General features: G+C 54.3%; 1 protein-coding gene across 3 annotated transcripts in view; it reads right to left on the bottom strand.

Moving 5' to 3' along the window:
• The window catches only part of MEF2D (myocyte enhancer factor 2D), a 37,777-nt gene that overhangs the window by 8,366 nt on the left and 11,099 nt on the right, over nt 1-18,312 (bottom strand). For 2 of the 3 annotated variants that reach the window (XM_011992783.1, XM_011992784.1), the window contains 8 exons: nt 10,006-10,196; nt 9,214-9,417; nt 7,625-7,762; nt 6,384-6,594; nt 6,088-6,144; nt 3,801-3,991; nt 3,276-3,296; nt 1,889-2,018 (listed from right to left, as the gene is read on the bottom strand). In XM_011992783.1, coding sequence (XP_011848173.1) covers nt 1,889-2,018; nt 3,276-3,296; nt 3,801-3,991; nt 6,088-6,144; nt 6,384-6,594; nt 7,625-7,762; nt 9,214-9,417; nt 10,006-10,059 — 1,006 coding nt within the window. In that variant the 5' untranslated portion in view covers nt 10,060-10,196. Of the gene's footprint in view, nt 1-1,888; nt 2,019-3,275; nt 3,297-3,800; nt 3,992-6,087; nt 6,145-6,383; nt 6,595-7,624; nt 7,763-9,213; nt 9,418-10,005; nt 10,197-17,418; nt 17,507-18,312 lie in introns of those variants that run through there. The other variant, XM_011992785.1, reaches the window with a different exon arrangement.

An 18,312-nucleotide genomic window follows, 5' to 3' on the forward strand; every position in this document is an offset into this window, starting at 1 on the left:
CTCGATCTCCTGACCTTGTGATCCGCCCGCCTCGGCCTCCCAAAGTGCTGGGATTACAGGCGTGAGCCACTGCGCCCGGCCGGGTTCTGGATTTTTACACGTGGGGAGGAGGTGGGATTTTGTGGGTATTTGCACTGGTGTCTGGTACCTAGCATGGTGCAACTCTGGGAGGCTTGGGGAAGGGGGAGAGGTTTATGGGTCTTTTGGTCCAGACTAAACTCACCATAGGAACTGGCCTGACATAACCATTCACATGTGAGAGAACCTGAAGAAGGCAGAGGTCTCTAGCTGGAAAGAGCCCAGGTTCCCCAGCCACATGAATGCTCTGAAACCAGGGGACAAGGCATTTCCTTACTGGCAAGTCCTTCCTGACACAGCGGCTTAAGAGTACAGGCAAGGATGGCTGAGAGTATCACAGACTGTTCCTGTGCGGGTGTGAGTGGGTGACACAGGCCAGGATGGCCCTAGGGACTCAGGACGGCCTGGGCACTGGGCGTCCTACCTGAATTCTTCTATCCAGAGACCTTTCTCATGTCCTTAAGTGACTCTTTACCTTCAGATCCCCTTCTCCAACCTTCCTCCCTCTTCCTCCTTCCCTCCCCCATCATCATTCCACAACCATGCCAAAATTAGACAGACACTTTTCTTCCCCCTCCGCCTTGCCCTGGAGCCCCCATTTGGCTTTCCCAGGAAGCTGGCAAACTGACCCTGACTGTGTTTTCTCTCTGGCCTCCTCAGCCTCCTTGATCTTTTCTCCCTCATTCCTTCATTCTCTTCCAGGAAGCTTTTCTGAACTGACCATGTCCCCCTCACCACTCCCCATACCTGGAGCCTAGAGATTGGTCAGCCTGAATCATCTGCAGACCTGCCTCTGTCCTGTCTCCTCCTCAGGCTGCAGGCTTCCTGAGGACAGGGGCTCCCTCCTCCATTAAGTACTATTTAAAAAATAAACAATGCTGGCCAGGCACGGTGGCTCATGCCTATAATCCCAGCACTTTGGTGGATCACTTGAACTCAGGAGTTTGAGACCAGCCCAGGCAACATGGCAAAACCCTGTCTCTACTAAAAATACAAAAATTAGCTGGGCATGGTGGCGCGTTCTGTAATCCCAGCTACTCAGGAGGCTGAGGCATGAGAATCACTTCAACCCAGGAGGTAGAGGTTGCAGTGAGCCAAGGTCACAGCACTGCACTCCAACCTGGGTGACAGAGACTGCCTTAAAAATTCTTAAAAAAAAAAAAAAAAAAAAAAAAAGCCTAAATTTGACTCTCAGATGAAACAATGCATAATTTGTTAGCATAAGTATGTCTTTGGTGCTGGGCACAGTCGGTAACACAGCACTTTGGGAGACTGAGGCAGGAAGACTGCTTGAGACCAGGAATTTGAGACTAGCCTGGGCAACAGAGAGACCCTGTCTGTACAAAAAAAATTTTAAAAAAGCCAGGCATGGGGGCATGTGCCTGTAGTCCCAGGTACTCAGGAGGCTGAGGCAGGAGGATCACTTGAGCCCAGGAGTTCAAGGCTGTAGTGAGCTAAGATGGCACCACTGCACTCCAGTCTGGGTGACAGAGTGAAACCCTGTTCCAAAAAAGAAAAAAAAAAGAACCAAAAACCCAAAAATAAAATATGTCTTTGGGACATACATTAGCAGAAGAATGTTTTTGGGACATACTTGTACTAAAAAACTACTTATTTTATCTGAAATTTGAATTTAAAAGCATTCTTTGCTTTTATTTGCTAAATCTGTTAACCATAATTAGGTGCGGGCTCCCCCAAATCAATGGCCCTCCTCAGATGGGGCCTGTCCGGGGGATATCTAGCATTTCTGTCTGGTCACTGCCTGCCCCAAGCCCAGGTGCACACATGCACATGTCACATGAACACTCACCTGTGTTGTAGGCAGTGGGCATGGAAGAGAAGGGGAGGCCCTGGCTGAGTAAACTCGGCGTTGCCACAGAAACCACTGGGGTGGTGAGCGAATGGGTAGACTGGGAGACCCCAAGGCGCTGGGCATTGTTCTGTAGGAGAAAACTGTCTGTCAGGAGGTGGCTGATAGGTGGGCAGCTTCATGCTGGCCCTCCATCCGGAGGCCAAGGTGGGGTCCCTGAATCCCAAAGCCAAGGTGGGGTGTCTTAGCACAGAGGCCCCCACAGATACACAAAGACACGCTGGTGCATTCACAGAGACACTCAGATCCATGGAGGGAAACATGCACACAGAGATTCACTGACACTAACACACGTGTAAAGATAAAGGCACGTGTGCTGGCCCTGTGGCCCCAGCACTGACACTTGCCCAGCCTCCCAGTGCAGAGTGAGGGAAGGGAGACATCGTCCATGCCCTGTCCCTCTGGAGCCCACTCTCCATCCATCACACTGCAGCACACGCCCCGGCAGAGGCGTGCTGGCATCTGCGAGGGGAATGTGGGGCCTGGCGTGGCGTGTGCCTGCGCGTATGCACACACGTGTGTGGGGCTGTCAGCTCCATCTGCCGCTGAGTCACTTGTTTATTCCAACTCCACGCTGGGGCCGAAACTGCCGCCGTGTTGGCCGCCAAAGCCTGCCTGCCTTTTCCAGCCTCTCTGGCCTCCCGTCAGGGAGATGGGGAGGGAGGAGCCCCCGCCCCACTCCTGGCTGGGGGTGAGTATGTAAGTGTGTGAGAGAGAGGAGGAAAATGAGCAGCTGTGCATGCCTCTGAGTGCCCGTGCCATGGGCTAAGTGCAGGAGGAAGCACAGGGAGACAGGGGAGGTGGGAAGCCCCCACCAAGAAGGACAAGTCCAGCCTGGTCCTGGGCCTTGGCTTCCTCTGAAACACTGACTTCTCCTTCCAGCTGACCTCCCTCCTAAGAAGGATCCTGTCCTGGATCCCAAGAATGCAGTATGGGCCTGAGTGGAGTCAGAGGACTAGTGGGATCCAGTCACCTAGTCCAGGGCCTAGTACAGGCATCAGGGTGGGGCCTCTGAGTCCTGGGCTGGCCCACTCCCCCTCGCACACATACATACAGAGAAAGGCATGTCTGAATGAATGTAACACCACATGCAGACATTTATGTACACACAGGCACACACACACACGCGCCTGACCTCTCACCCCCGCCCCATTCACCTCTGAATCCCACTTGGCACCTAAGCACAGCTCCTGGCAACTAAGCGAAGAAGCAGCAACAGTCTGCGCACAGGCGAGAGGCCAAGGACGCACACGTACTTCATGCTGAGGGACCGTAGAGCAATACCCAGAATTCAAAGCCACAGCAAACAGCTCACAGCCTCACTTACCAGATCTAAATGGTCCTCAGTCTGAGAGCAGAAATAAAACCAAGGGCATGTTCAGTCTCTGGCCACTGCCCTCCCCCACACCTCTGTCCCCACAGCCGTTAAGAGTCACTTCTCTGCATAAGAGTAGGATGGCTCTACCCAGCCTACAAAGGCAGAGTCACTGTCCTGACTGATTTCCAGAGACGCTCCATCCCAATCTCTACCATTTAGGAAATGCTCACAATCTAATCCCCCATCCCTTCTGCTGTAGTGGCAAATCCTTTCTATGATCCTCCCCATCACAGAACCTTCTCTCTCACCTCCTGTCCCTTTTTAGTGCCTTAGGCTGGTACTTCTTGTGTTGCAACCTCTTAAAAGGCCCTCTGGGAAGAAAAAGCTCATAAAAAGTCATGCTTCCATGATCTCTCTCGGGAAGTCCTAACTGCTGGCTAGCCTTCATCTCTCCTGCTAGAGGTCTGCTCTTTCCCCTGTCCCTACTCTTCCATTCCCCAGCCCCCACCACCCTTGGCCCAGACACCCACTTACCAAGTGATGCATTAACCCCTTTCCTGCCTGGGAAGTGATAACTCGCAGGTCGGGCTTGCGGCTGGGGGCTCCAAGCTGGGTGCCGTGGGTGGGTGGGGGTGGAGACTTGGCAGGGATGACCTTGTTTAGGCTGTTGCCATTGGCCACAGGGAGGAGGCCAGGGGAAGCCCGAGCACTGACGTAGCCATTTCCTGGAGAAGTGACAACATGAGGGTAAAAGGAAAAACATGGGCCTACCCTTCAGCCCTGTTAACTTCCCCACACCAATACTCCTGTCACCTGGAACCTCTCAAAGCCACACTCAGGCTTTGAGTAGGGGCTGAGCTATCTGATATTCCCTAAACACTTCATGTCTTGGGAATAATGGGAGGCAAGTACCCCTTACTCCTGAATCTTTAGGTTCATTTCCCTAACTCCAAGCTACATGTGATGGGACTCGGTGATGGGACTCTGAGGTCCATGGGAAGAACTGGAAAGCAACCATTGCCTCTAGGCTCTGCGACGGCCAAGAGGTTCTTCTGTACCCAAGCCTCTCCCTGTCTTCTCTCTTCTTTAGTCTCCACAGGCAGGAAGTCCAGCATTTTGAGATCCCACCGTCTCCCCCAGACAGGACCCACCATGACCAGGATGTGGAAGGGGCGGCAGCCTGGAATCTGGGCCTCACTGAGAAGCCTGGTCACCATGACAAACCAACAACCACTCGGACTGCTCCATTTGCCGTGAGCTGGGGGTGGATGATGTGATTTGGATCAACACGTGACAAGTTGCCAACAGCTTGGGAGAAACAAGCCATTCACTGTTGGTGATGGTGTTATTGGCACTGGGAGACAGATAACACAGCCACCACCATAATTAGCCTGGTAATAACAAATGTAATAACCATCTTTTATATCTGCTCCATATTCTACAATCACACAGGCCTTTCACACATGTATTATCTTATTTAATCCTCACATTAACTCTGCAAGACAGACAGGACATTAGCCCTGTTCACAGAAGAGGAAACTAGAGCATGCTTGGGAGAAGTATAACGACTTGCCCAGGGCCACAAAGCTGGCTGGAGGCCAAGTGAGTGCTCTCTCCCACTTTCCACACACTGGACTCAAGGGTCTCTATGTATCACTGCTCCCTTGAGGTCTACAAGCATTTCTCTGACCTTCTCCTTGAAGAGGGTGACACTCACCAACTCCTTTAATTTCCTGACCCTGTGACACAATTATCACCAGGGAGGTATTACATAGTGCCCCAAAACTGAGCTGGGGGATGCTGAGGTCCAAGGATGTGAGGGTGACCACAGTCAGAAATGCCTCCTTGCTCTGTCCCCTAAAAGCACACTGTTGCTCTGGAAGTGTGTGCCTGCCTCCATCCCAATTCCGGGATCACTCTGGGAATGGCAGGAATGTCAGGGTGACGTCAATCATGACATTCGAAGTCACAGTCACCCAGCCGGACAACGGCACAGGGTAGGAGGGGCTGTCGGCTGCCAGGGGTGGGGGACAGCCAACAGCCTTTCTTCTGTGGCTTATTTTTTTATTTTTTATTTTTTTGAGACAGAGTTTCGCTCTTGTTGCCCAGGCTGGAATTCAATGGCATGATCCCAGTTCACCACAATCTCCACCTCCTGAGTTTAAGCGATTCTCCTGCCTCAGCCTCCTGAGTAGCTGGGACTACAGGCATGAGCCACCACATCCGGTTAATTTTGTATTTTTGGTAGAGATGGGGTTTCTCCATGTTGGTCAGGCTGGTCTCAAACTCCCGACCTCAGGTGATCCATCCACCTCAGCCTCCCAAAGTGCTGGGATTACAGGCGTGAGCCACCACGCCCAGCCTCTTCTGTGGCTTATGTATGTGTGCTCACAAGTGCACATCTAACATCTGGATACTTCTGTAAGAGGGAGAACGCACGTATGTGTGTGAGAGACTGTGTGAGTGTTTACGTGAGTCTGTCCCTATTGTTTGTCTGGGCAACGCCCGGCATTCTCATCTTCCAGATTCCAACCACACTCAACTGCAAAAACTTGGGTCTTCCCCTCCAACTAGAAATGCTGGCCCATTCTCACAGTTTGCCCAGAATTCCCTGAGCCTCCATCTCTGCTGATCATCCACACCAATCACTGCTACAGAAAACAAAATCCAGGGGCTTAAAAATCTCTAACTGATCTTCATCCAGTTTTGGCTCTGGGATCTTCCTCTCCTCTCATCTAGGTCCTTCCTGGTCCTTGGACCCCCTGAGGCCACTGAGTGGGCACCCCTCCCCACCTCCAGGTAGAAGGATAGCTGCACTCACCGACAGGGCTGGGGCAGGCTCCGTTAGCACTGTTCAGGTCACCCCCTAGCATGGCCCCTGGAGGAAAAACAGAACCAGGATGAGCTGACAGCACTCCCCCTTCAAGAGTGAGTCTTGGGGACTGAACATGAAGAGATGACCCCAGGAGGAAGAATCATACTCCCTTCCCTCAGGAGTCACACAAATGGGAGAATGCTGTGGTAGGTGAAGAGAAATACTGGCCATTGAAAATGGAATCCCAAAGTCCCCATCACATCTCATTTCCATCTCACCTACCCACCTGCCAGCCCACTCACCTGCACTAGCTGGCCGCTGGGGCAGGCCAGGAGACACACTGTTCCTCTGTAGTGCTGGCTGCTGGGGGGACAGGAGCCGCGGGTCCGTGAGGGATGACGTCACCAGGGAAGGGGTGACCAGGGAGCCGCTGGGATTGCTGAACTGCAGTGAGCTCTGATTGGACACGGGCACCGTGACAGGCATGGCAAAGTTGGGGGCCGGGACAGCTGACTAGACAGAGAGATGGAGGGACAGGATCAGGCCAGGTCAACCCCTTCCATGGATCCCACTTTTCCTGGGAGGGCAGGCAAGGGTTCTTCTCATTTCCAGGCTACACGTCCTAGGGCCAGCAGTTCAAGCTCCCTGCCCTGTGCCCTTGTGGAGTCCTGCCTGCCACTCCCAACAAGGAAGGACTTTGGGGAGAAGCTCTGGGTCCATTTCTGGCCCAAAGAATGAGAACAGGGCTCTGCTCACTGCAGACAGGACCAGGGACACCCCCTAATGGAGGTGGGTTAGTCCTCAGCCAGGCAGGACACACGGGGAGTAGGTTAGAGGCCCTGAGAACAGACCCAGATTCACACACACGGCTGTTAAAGGCTTGTGCCACAAGTCGGGACATCATTTCTCTTGCAGTCTCCACCCAGTGGCCTGCTGCAGAGAGAGCTCACCCCCACCTCGCTGCCTGCCCCTTCAGCAGTTCTGCTTTCCCTACACAAGGCTGAGTGTCTCTGGTTGGGCTATCAGAGAAAGCCCAAACAGGCCTCTCCCCCAAAATAACATCTGGACAAAGAGCACATTCCACTTTGCTGTCCTCTAAGGATCTCATGTCATCTACACTTCTTGCTGGCGAGGGGGACACTCCAGGCCTCTCCAACTTACAACTTATGCTCCATCCCAGTAGAGTCTCAGCAAGGGATGCAGGTTTATCATGACCAAGGTCAGAGGTTCCTCAGAGATCACTAAGAACCCGAGCATGGCTCAGAGCGGAGCACCCATCAGGGCAGCCGAGAGCCAGGGCGCGAAGCCACACCATGCACCACAGGGAGGCTCTGCTCCATGCGACTACTCACGGCCAGTCTATAACTCTGCATCATTTTATCAAACTCCTCGTCTATCTTTTTATATTTCTCTTCCGTCTGGGGGGTCAGGGCAAACACCTCGTCCACCTCAGGGCTCTCACATTCCCTGTGCTTCTTGTGCAGCGCCTGGGGGGAAGGGGCCGGAAGGGGGGGCCAACAGAGACAGAGTGAGTGGGGCTCACCCCATAGCGCCGGAAGAGCCCGTCGAGCTCCTCGCTGGCGCGCCGGTACTTGTCCTCCAGCAGGGGGCTCTGTTCCAGCGAGTCCTCCCCGTCGGGCTCGGGGCTGTCGCAGCCGTTGAAGCCCTTCTTCCTCAGGGTCTGTAACCGCACCACTGCCATCAGCTGGGTGAGAGTCCTTCCCACCCGCCTCACCTGAGTTCCTCCCTAAGGGCCCCCTCCTCTTCCCGGACCTCCTTCCTCAGGGTTCCCAGAATCTCCCTGGCCCCTGACTCAATGTAACCTGCCCCTCCCCACTGACAGTGCCTCCTGGGGCACCGTGTGAAGATCAGCTTGGTAGGAGCCATCGGAACACAGAGAACAGGGCTGGAAGGTGAGCCTAACCTGGGGGTGCCCTTGGCAGGGAGACATGTACTTCCAAAGTGACAGGCAGGGAGGGGGCTTCCAGGGGATGGGCTAAGGGGCTGGTGCCCTGGGCCAGTCCCTGCCTGACCACTCTGTGGTAAGCCCTGACCAGAAGGTACTGAGTTCTCCAGGGGGAGGTAGGCAGGGGTCTGCTCATCCCAGTCCCTGGGCTCTGCTTAGGAGAAGAGGAGGAACAGAGAAATAGAGATGGAGACAGAGAGAGCGGGGAATGGGATGTGGAAAAGGAAAGGGGGATGAACACTGATTCCCTACTGTGACCACCCCACACTCTAGTGGAGGCACAGCTGGGGGATCTGCAGTAGACTCCAAAGCTGCCCTCTTCATGCTCAAAATAGCTTTACAGATACTTGCTTTGTCTTTAAAATGAAGGCAAATTTTACCTTCTAGTCTAGAGTAAATCTGTCTTCTCTAACATAAAAATAAGGGACTTTCCTCCAAATCTCTGAGTAGGCCTGTGGCTTCCCGGGCACCCTCTTCATCAGCACAAGTTCTGTACCCCCAAGGTGCACGCACCTCAGTGTGAGAAGCAGGGACATTCAATTCACACAGCACCCTTCAAAGCAGGTACTGGCCCCGTTTTGTGGAGGTGGGCACCAAGGCTCGGGAAAGCCTAAGCACCTGCCCAAGGCCATGTGGCCAATAAAGGTCAGAGCTGAATTCCAAAGCCTATGTCCTTCAACAGTTCACAATGTTGGCTCTCTTTGAAACAGAAAATAGAACCACCAGGCCCACAAACAGACAGAGACAGCAGGAGAGATGGAAACAAAGAGGGAGATTTAAAAAAGGAAGAGGCAGGTGCAGAAGCACACCAAAAGATGGAGAAGTGGGGAAAGAGAGACAAAGAGAAAGACAGGATGCAAGAAGGCAAGAGAGATGTTACATCACACTGGACGACAGAAGATAGATTCTTGGAGAGGGCAGGGTGGGTGTGGGCCGGCAGCCTGGCACTGGCCTGTTCACCTGAACTGCCCTTGCTTCCTCCTCAGGCCCTGGGTTTGTGTGATGGGAGGAGGGTTTGTATGTGTGTGCACACAGGTGAGGGGCTACAAGGGGCATGTATACCAGGGTGTGTGCAAAGGCAGGTCTGCGTGTACATGCAACGCGGGCATGTGTCCATGTGGATGCAGGTAGGGGGTGTGTCCTGGTGCCTGTATGTGTGGACCCACCTCGATGATGTCGGCATTGGTGCGGCTCTCGTGTGGCTCATTGTACTCCGTGTACTTGAGCAGCACCTTGTCCATGTCGGTGCTAGCGTACTGGAACAGCTTGTTGGAGTGGTTGAAGATGATGAGTGCGATCTCGCAGTCACATAGCACGCTCAGTTCATACGCCTTCTTCATCAGGCCAAACTTCCGCTTGGTGAAAGTCACCTGCAGAGAAGGATGGGTGGGCGGCCAGATCTGGCTCAGTTAAGGCCTGACTGGGAGTCCCAGCCTACAGATGGCTGGACATTGCCCCTGCCCTCAGGAGCCCCCATTCTCAGTGTGACACAGCCCCTGGTCTCAGGAGTCCCTGGTTTGGGGAAGGACCAGGCTAGTGCTTGTAGGGCTGAGATACAGCCCAGAGTCCACTCACTGAAGGGGCAGGAGTCAGGTGGACAGAACTCCACACCTCTGTGCTGGAGGCTATGAAGAGGTCAGTGGAGAAGAAGAGGGGGAGGATTCCTGTTGGGAAATGGGGAGTGCCTGGGGGTATGACCTAAGGCTTGCATATGGCTCTGGGATGGGAACATGGGCTCATCTAGCTGTGGCAGCAGATGAGCCTCGGAATCCTGGGACACAGAGCTCCAAGAACTGCGAAGAGGTTGGGGTTCCTCTTCTCCCAATCTCCCTTCCCCTTCTGTAATAGCTCATAGTTTCCCCTCTTCCACAAAGCCCTCTTGGAATGCCTGGAGGGAGTAGAGGCAGAGGCCTGCTCCCTGCCCTCACCTGCTTTGTGTGGCTCTAAGACTTCCCTACCTGTCGGTTCCGCTCGTCGGTGATTCGCTGGATCTGAATCTTTTTCCTCCCCATCTTCTCTGAGGGTCGTCGTGCTACGGAGGGGAGGGGCTCGCTGGGTGGTGGATCTTGGCACACCTTACACTGTGCTCATGAACAGTCTGGGAACAGTGCTCAGTTCATGGTCTGCAGGATACCTTCTGCACAGCCTCCTGGAAGGGGAGGGTCATGAGAGGACTCTGAGCCCCCAAAACCCCCAGCCCTGCTCCCTGGGCACACAGGCCAGGCTCGCAGCACCCCTGTGAGAGGCTGGCAGCATCTGAGCTCCACCCTCAACATGAGGCAATGCTGTCTGAGGCAATGGTATGCCACAGCCAGGCACAAGCTGGAGCTCACACCAAGGCCCAGGCTCTTTCTCCTTGGTCACTGCTGTCCTCAGGCTCTAGGTCAGAGTAAATGGACCTCCTGGCTTCCAAGGGTCCGGGTCTCAGAGAATATCCCATGGCCCATTCTTCTCTCTAGAACCTGCTTGTAGTATGGACACCTGGGTGCTCCAGCTGCTCCTCTGGCCTAGAACTATGGTTCCCATTCTGGAGCTTGGACTGGAGACAATGCTGAGAGGACATCTGCCCAGTCAGTGAAAAACAAGCATGGTATACCTGGTGCCAGGATGGGATGTCTCTGGTGCCCCTGGCTCAAGAACATACCAGAGCTGGGGCCTGGAGTCCTGTAGTGGGGCCTGGGGTTGTAGCACCCACATCTCCCTTCAACTAGAGTTCCTCCACACCAATCTGTTTCCTCAGTGAGCTTAAGTCTAAGGTTTCTTTTTATTTTTATAAGCCTAGTCAAGTGCAGAAATGAGAAGAGAGGAAAGAGTAGAACAAGGAGTTCGATCGGTAACTGACTGTGAACAATCAATTGAGCTAACTCACTACCTTCGGACACGCCCAGCCTAAGATTTTTGTTTGAGGAAAGAGTTGTGCTGCTTAAAACAATGAAACCATTCCTCTAGACCAGGAGATGGACATTTTGGGGCCAGATAGTAAATATTTCAGGCTTTGCAGACCATACAATCTCTGTTTTAACTGCTCAACTCTGTCACTGTACCATGAAAGCAACAGACAGCAACACACAAATGAATGAGCATGAGCATGGCTGTGATCCAATACAACTACATTTACAAAAATGGGCATGGGCCAGATTTGGTCCACGGGCCATAGTTTGCTGATTCCTGCTCTAGCGGTATGTGCCACATCTAGAATCCAAGCTCAGTCTAAGAGTAGTGCTTCCCAACCTTGCACATCTTGAAGCAGACAGAGAAAATACAGGGCCAAATGATACACCCTTGGGAGGCCACTGGCAGCCAGGCGGATGCAGGCACCAGGCAGAGAACTTGCTGTCTCAGGACACCTGTAACCCCCTCACAGCCCACTGGTTGAAGAGCTCCATGCTAAAGCCAGGAGGAGAAACAGCCCCTGCACTGCACAACTCCAGGAGGCACCATAGGATGGGAGGGGGCTCAAGGATGGCAGCACAGCCTGGGCCAGAAAAGGTGCATTCTCTCCAGTGTGGGCAGTGCCTACACAGGCTGGGTGAGTCCTTGGGGACTGGAAGGGCCCAGGATGGGATGGAGGCACGGAATGACTTCAGGGCCCCTCCAGCTCTGATTCCAGGAGTCCTTGCATCAAAAGTGGAGCTTTCTGGAAGATGTTGGAAGAGGACAGTGAACTGGGGCCCAGGCTTTCTAAAGCCACTCTATTTGGGTCCTGGGAGAAGCCTGGACCAGAGAATGCCCACCCTCCCCTCCAGAGCTCCCCTTCCATAGAGCCCCATGCTCAGAGACCCTACTGCAGAGTCTAGGGATGTAGACCCCCATCCACTGTCTGATCCTCTGCACCCACTGCCCACTACCTGGGTAGAGGTGTTTGATGACAGAAAACAACCCCTACCCCTACCCCCCAGCTCCCACTGCCAATGGCTGCTGAGTTTCCCTGGAGTCTTTCCAGCCCAACTCAACATGGCCCCTAAGGTACCACAGTAGATGCTAAAGTTTATCCTTGGTCTCTTGCTCATGAAGGAAGCGGGACAGGGAAGACATGGAATCTATGAAGTGGGGAGGAGCTGGGAATACCGGCCCCATTACCAAGACTGCTCCCTAGCCCAGCTGGAGAGCTTCTGCTCTGCCTGGATATCTACAGAAAACAATGCAGATAAATGCATTGCTCTTCAAATGATCCCCTACGTTTCTTCTTCTTCTTTTTTTTTTTTTTGGTGGTGGTGGTTGTTTTTTAAGATAGGGTCTTGCTCTGTTGTCCAGGCTGGAATGTACAATCACAGCTCACTGCAGCTTCAACCTTCCAGCCTCAGCCTCTCAAGTAGATGAGAATACAGGTGTGTGCCATCACACCCAGATAATTTATTAATAATTTTTTTTTCGTAGATACAGGGTGTCGCTATGTGGCTCAGGCTGGTTCAAACTCCTGGGCTCAAGTGATCCTCCTACCTCACCTCCCAAGTAGCTCGGACCATGAGTGTGTACTGCCATGCCCAACTAATTTTTTGACTTTTTTTTTTTTTTTGAGACGGAGTCTCACTCTGTCGCCAACACTGGAGTGCAGTGGCATGATCTCGGCTCACTGCAACCTCTGCCTCCCTGATTCAAGCGATTCTCCTGTCTCAGCCTCCCGCATAGCTGGAATTACAGGCACGCGCCATCACACCTGGCTAACTTTTGTATTTTCAGTAGAGACGGGGTTTCACCATGTTGGTCAGGCTGGCCTCAAACTCCTGACCTCGTGATACGCCCGCCTCAGCCTCCCAAAGTGCTGGGATTACAGGCATAAGCCACTGTGCCCGGCTAATTTTTTGACTTTTGTAGAGACAGAGTCTCCTCCTATGTTGCCCAGGATGGTCTTGAACTCCTGGGCTCAAGCAGTCCTCCCGCTTCAGCCTCCCAAAGTGCTGGGGTTAGAGGTGTGAGCCACCTGTCCGGCCTCCTCTTCCCCTCCTCCTTGTCCTCAAGGTGCTCCATGGGCCCTGGGCCTCCTACTGGTACCCTGGGACAAGAGCAACACCAGCCCAGCCAGTCCTGAGTGGCCCAGCAGGCACCTGGGCCCCAGACCACCTCCAGACACCCCATTCCTCACCTGTGACCCCAGTGTCTGCCAAGTTCCCATTGCAAAGGCTCCAGCCCAGGGATTTCAGCTTCCCTCCTTCCCGGTGCAATCCAAAGACCGCGCTTTCTAGAGCTACAGTGGTGTGGGCTTTGGCAGGGAAGGTAGGGGAGGGCACACAGAGGGCAAGGGGAGGGGGCTACCAATAGTTGGCTTTTTAAACGGGATTCTCTGGCTTAGCCTTGAAAACTCAATCTAGACTGGTAAATGCAGGAACTACTGGCCTCCTCTGATTTAGAGCATCCACCTTCCCTCTCTCCCCTTTACCATCTCCCTCTCAGCACCTTTAGTTCATAACCAAATTCTTGCCGAGATATAACCTCTGTCAGCTTATGACCAATACTGCCTCTTCCTCCGAAATGGAAGATAAACCTCTCTTTGTTTTCATGACCCTCAGAAAAGTCACTCTTGTAATCTTTCTAGCACTTATCACCATTGTGAATAACTATGATTCTGTGCTTTTATTTAATGCCTGGCTCCTCCATGAGGCTAAAGTTTCATGAGGGCAGGAATCACATCTGTCTTTTTCACTACTCTATCTCCTGTAAGAAGGAGGTCAGGAAATGTCTGTTGAAAAGAAGAAAATACTATTTCATTGTTGTGGCGCTGTGAGAAGTCCTTCTTGCAGTCTAACCTCCAATGGTCTTGCTGCAGTACCAGTTCCTCTCACTCTATCATCTATGGAGCTAGAACCCTTCCTCTCCCAACGGCCCCTGAAGATTTGGACACCACCCACCCTCCAACCACGCCTGGTATCCTAGTCCTCAACCCTCCCCACCCTCAGGTTGGCTGGTGCTGAGGGTGAGACTCTAAAGTCTTCTAAGGAGCAGCCCTGAGCACATGGAGATGGAGAGGATGGGGTTGCTTAGGCAACTGTCGCCTGGCAACCAGCTCCCTGGCTGATCTCCTACACCGCCCCCCCCACCCCCGCCTCAAGCTGGGGGAGCTGGGACGAGAGAGGGATCAGGGCTGAGAAGGCAGGGAAGCCACAGAAATTCACTGAGCATCGTCTGACAGAGAGAAGTCAGGGTTAAAAAGACCAGGCCCCATGTATCCCCACTCCCTATCAAGGTAGCCCAAAGCACTTTTTATAATTCCATGCTTCCCAGGGCCCTTTCCCCACTGCTGCTCCCACCTCTGTGCCAACACTGCCAGAGGAGGAGATGCCCCTGCCTTAGGCAGTCCTTCCTCCCATCTAACCACAAACCTCTCTACAAAGCAGGCGTAGTGTGTACTGACCTTTTTTCCTTCTGCTCTCCATTCCACATTGCTGCAGGGTCTTTGAAAGCCCTGGGGCAACAACATGAACTCAACCCTGATTTTGGAGGAAGGGGCAGCTGGGGCCTAGGTAGGCACAAAATACCCTAACCTGACCCTATCCAAGGTTTGGAGGCCTATCCTGGCTAAACCTCCCTCCTATACAATTAGGGAGGTTTTAATGAACACCTGGACCTCCTTAATTAGCCCTCTGCCTAATTACCTAACCAACTGGCAGGAGCCAGAGGCCTGGGCATCTGTTCTCCAGATGTGAGTCTCTCCTCTCCAGCCTCCCCTGGCCCCATTCTTCTCCTGTCTGGTCTACTCCTCCTCTAGGAAGCCCTCGCAGATGATCTGGCCCTTGGCTGTTTCTTTTCTAACCCTCTCTCCTTCACCCTGCCTGGTATCTGGAGCCCAGGGCTTGGGAGGACTTGGGCTATCAAAGAGATGGGGTTAGTCAGGATGGCCTTCCTGTTCCGATGGCCCCAGGGCCTGCCGAATCCTGACCTCAGGCCACAGCTATGACTCCTCGGGCTGACAGTATCTATGTCACCAAAAGTTCCCCTTCAAAGGCTCTCAAGGCTCTGGCTGCTTGACTCTGATTCACCTGACTCCGTGGACAGGACAAGGGTGGGGCAGGGTGAACCTCGTGGGTGGCAGGGGGCTGGGACAGGCAGAGGCAGGGCCTTCCTGGTAGACATGTGAGAAGCAAAGATGGGGAGGACATTTGGCAATGTCCACCCATATCTGTTCCCATCCTAGTGGTCCCAAGGCTCAAAGAAAGTACAGGGCACCTGCTTCCAGAGCTCCCATACCAGCACAGGTCAAAAGGGAGCAGATGCCCAGAGAGGGAAGCAGGCACAGACTCACCAACTATAGAGAAGGGTGGCTGAGAAGACGACTTCACAAATGGACAGCAGGGAGGATGCAGGGCAGGAGGCCCCTCTGACAACACCCTTGACAAGAAGGAGAGCTGAGAGGACCAGGGGAAATCCAGAAGGACCCCACTGATGGCCATTTTTCCAAGCCCAGGTACAGACCCAATTAGAACCTGTGGGTTGTGTTTACATACAAATGAGCTACAAATGATGTGCAAAAGGTACCCTAAAGGAGGACTGGTTTGCAGGGGGCATGGGAGAAGAAACAGGTCCCTGGCTCCCCCAGTGCAACACCTCTTGGTACCTGAGCAATATTCAAACCATTCTCGGGTTTCAGAATGATGCTATCTCAGTTCCTGTGTGAAGGTGGCCTGGGGCCAGTGGGGAGAGCGGCAAAGGGGAGAGGTCAGGGCAGCCTCCCTGCAGCTGCAGCAGGGCTGAGCAGAGCTGTCCTTCCCATGGAGCTGCAGGGGAATTCCTTTCCCATGGCCAGCCTCTATCCTCTCTTTCTTGCTCTTGGCAGGGGAGTACCTACCTTTCCTTCTCCCCTATACCCTTCCACCCATATCTGTTCCCATCCTAGTGGTCCCAAGGCTCAAAGAAACCACAGGGCATCGCTTCCAGAGTTCCCATACCAGCACAGGTCAAAAGGGAGCAGATGCCCAGAGAGGCTGAGTGAGCAGCCTCGCATCACAGAGCAGTGGGCCTCAACCTGCTCTTCCTCATGGTGAGAAAGGGAGCTCTCATTAGGCGGGCCCTTCATCTCTCCCTCCCAGGCTGCTCCGGGCTGGAGGCTGAGGACTGGAGGGTAAGGCAGGAGGCGCTGGAGACAGCTGTCATCCCTCCTCCCGCCCCTTCCCTGTGGCTGGGCTGCAGGGCATGAAATAAGCAGCAGGCACTGGGGGAGGGGGTGACAATCCAATCCACCTGTCACCCCCACAGTCAGGCGGCCTCAAGCAGCCTGCTCACTAATGAGGGAGGAGGCGTGGGTGAGGCAGACACAGAAGAGGGTGGCAGAGGGGGGACAGACACACAGACACAGGAAAGATAACAGAGAAAAAGAGGCAGCAAGGCCAGAAGGCATTATGGGGCAGAAGCAGAGACAGACAAGGAGAGGGCTAGAGGAGAAGGAGAGGCAGGAGACCCGCAGAGACAAAGATTCAGAGAGAAGCAGGTAGAGAACAAGAGACAGGTTCAACAACGGCTTCCAGGACTGACTCCTGGCCCAGCGCTGGGGGAATAACTCAACAGGACACCACCCCTGCCCTCTGAGAACTTGCAGTCCAGCCAAGAGACAGACAAGGGAGGGGCAGGTCCCACCCAGGGCAAGGGCAGGGAGAGGCAAGGGGGCCCTCGGGGGCCTGGACTGGACCCAGACCCAGACCCAGCCCCGGAAGGAGTATCCCAGAGCAGGCAGGCCAGCCCTAAGAGGCAGCAGAAGTGAGGACCGAGGACCAAGGACCACAGCTGCCCAGCTCGATCCCCAGGCCCTGCCTTATTACCCATCCTACCCCCAGGTTCACAACCTTCCTAGTCATTTCTCTCCCCCAACTTCAGCCCTGGGACCTCTTCCCTAGTGCAGAGACACAGGCTAAGGAGCTCTGGGAGACAGGGTGGCGAGGTGAACCCGGTGATGCCCCCAAACACCCAGGCAAGATGGTCCAGAATCATTCTGTGGTTCACACAGTGAGCTCTTCCTTCACAAAGGAAGTGGGGGGCATTACCCCTCTGAAATCTGAGCCAAGGCAGGAGCCTCACATTGTCCCTCTCCCCATCCCACACACAGCCCAATTCTCACACCCCCTCCTGCATGGCCTGCTCCCCACGCCCCTGCTCCTGGGCCCCTCTCGGGTCTCCCTCTCATGCTGCATTCTCTCTGCCCCCTCTCTGTCCCCGCCCCCTCCCACAGCAGCCTCTTTTCTTCACCCCAGAAGTGCTTCTAGGGTCTCATCTCAAAGCAGGTCCCCAGCCCCAACCCTTCAAAGTTCTGTCTGGCAGGCTCACTACCCAAATCCCTGGTTCCCACCGTCTTTCCCTCCCTCGGGGACTCCCCTCCCCCAGTCCAGCAGCCTCAGGGCTGGGCAGGGGCTATTTTTAGCCTGGGCACTGAGCTAATTTTAACTCACCGACAGGGGACCTGGGGGCGGGCTGTCGGGCTGTGGGGGCAGGCAGTCCAGGAAAGCTGGGCCTGGGGCAGGGGTGGTCTCAGGCCCCAGGCACCCTAGGAACTCAAGTGGGGGGCAGGCCCTGCAGTCTCAGCTTAAGGGACAGGACCTGACTTGCCAAGGGGAGCACCCGGTATGGACAGCAGGGCTGAGCCCTCCCCCTAGCTTCCGCTGGACAACTCTCCTGAGCCCCACCCTAGGCTTCCCGCCCTCTTCTCCCTGGCAAGTCTCCTGGGATGGGGTCATCCTGTTCTCTGCCCAGGAGATGCCTCTCCAGTGAGGGTCTGTCTCCTGAGCCTCCTCCATGTCTTCCCCACCCCAGCTTGTCCTTCCTGTAGTCTAGCTCTCATCCTTCCTGTAGCAGCTGTGAGGCCGTTTGGCTCCCTACAAGGCAGCAGCCTGTCACCCAGGGTCCAGCACTTCCCACTCCTGCTCTGACCTTCCCCTTATGGCCTCTGGACTGGCTCCTAGGTAACCACCCCACCCTGCAAAACAAGCTCCTAGAGCTGCCCAGACTGATCTCAGGAAGTATTTGGGGGCAACAGGAGATTGAGTCCCAGTAGAGAAGGGATGGGTGAGGTAGGCGAATGAACAGCTTAGGGAAATATGGGGTCTCTAAGCTGGGATTCTGGATACCTGGGTTCTAGTCCCTGCTCTGGTCTAAGGTGTGATCCTGAGTAAGTCACTGCCTTCTACAGGCTTCACCCCACTGGCCCGTATTATGGGTAGCTGGGTGGACTAGGTACCCAAATGCCCTTCTGGCCCAAACACATGGCTCCTGTGCTCTCTGGGGAAGCCCAAAGGGAAGGGAGGTCAGAATTGTGTAATTCATGGAGAGGAACCAAAGAGATGGCC

Source organism: Mandrillus leucophaeus, unplaced genomic scaffold (genome assembly GCF_000951045.1).
Source record: "Mandrillus leucophaeus isolate KB7577 unplaced genomic scaffold, Mleu.le_1.0 Scaffold418, whole genome shotgun sequence".
Taxonomy (NCBI): domain Eukaryota; kingdom Metazoa; phylum Chordata; class Mammalia; order Primates; family Cercopithecidae; genus Mandrillus; species Mandrillus leucophaeus.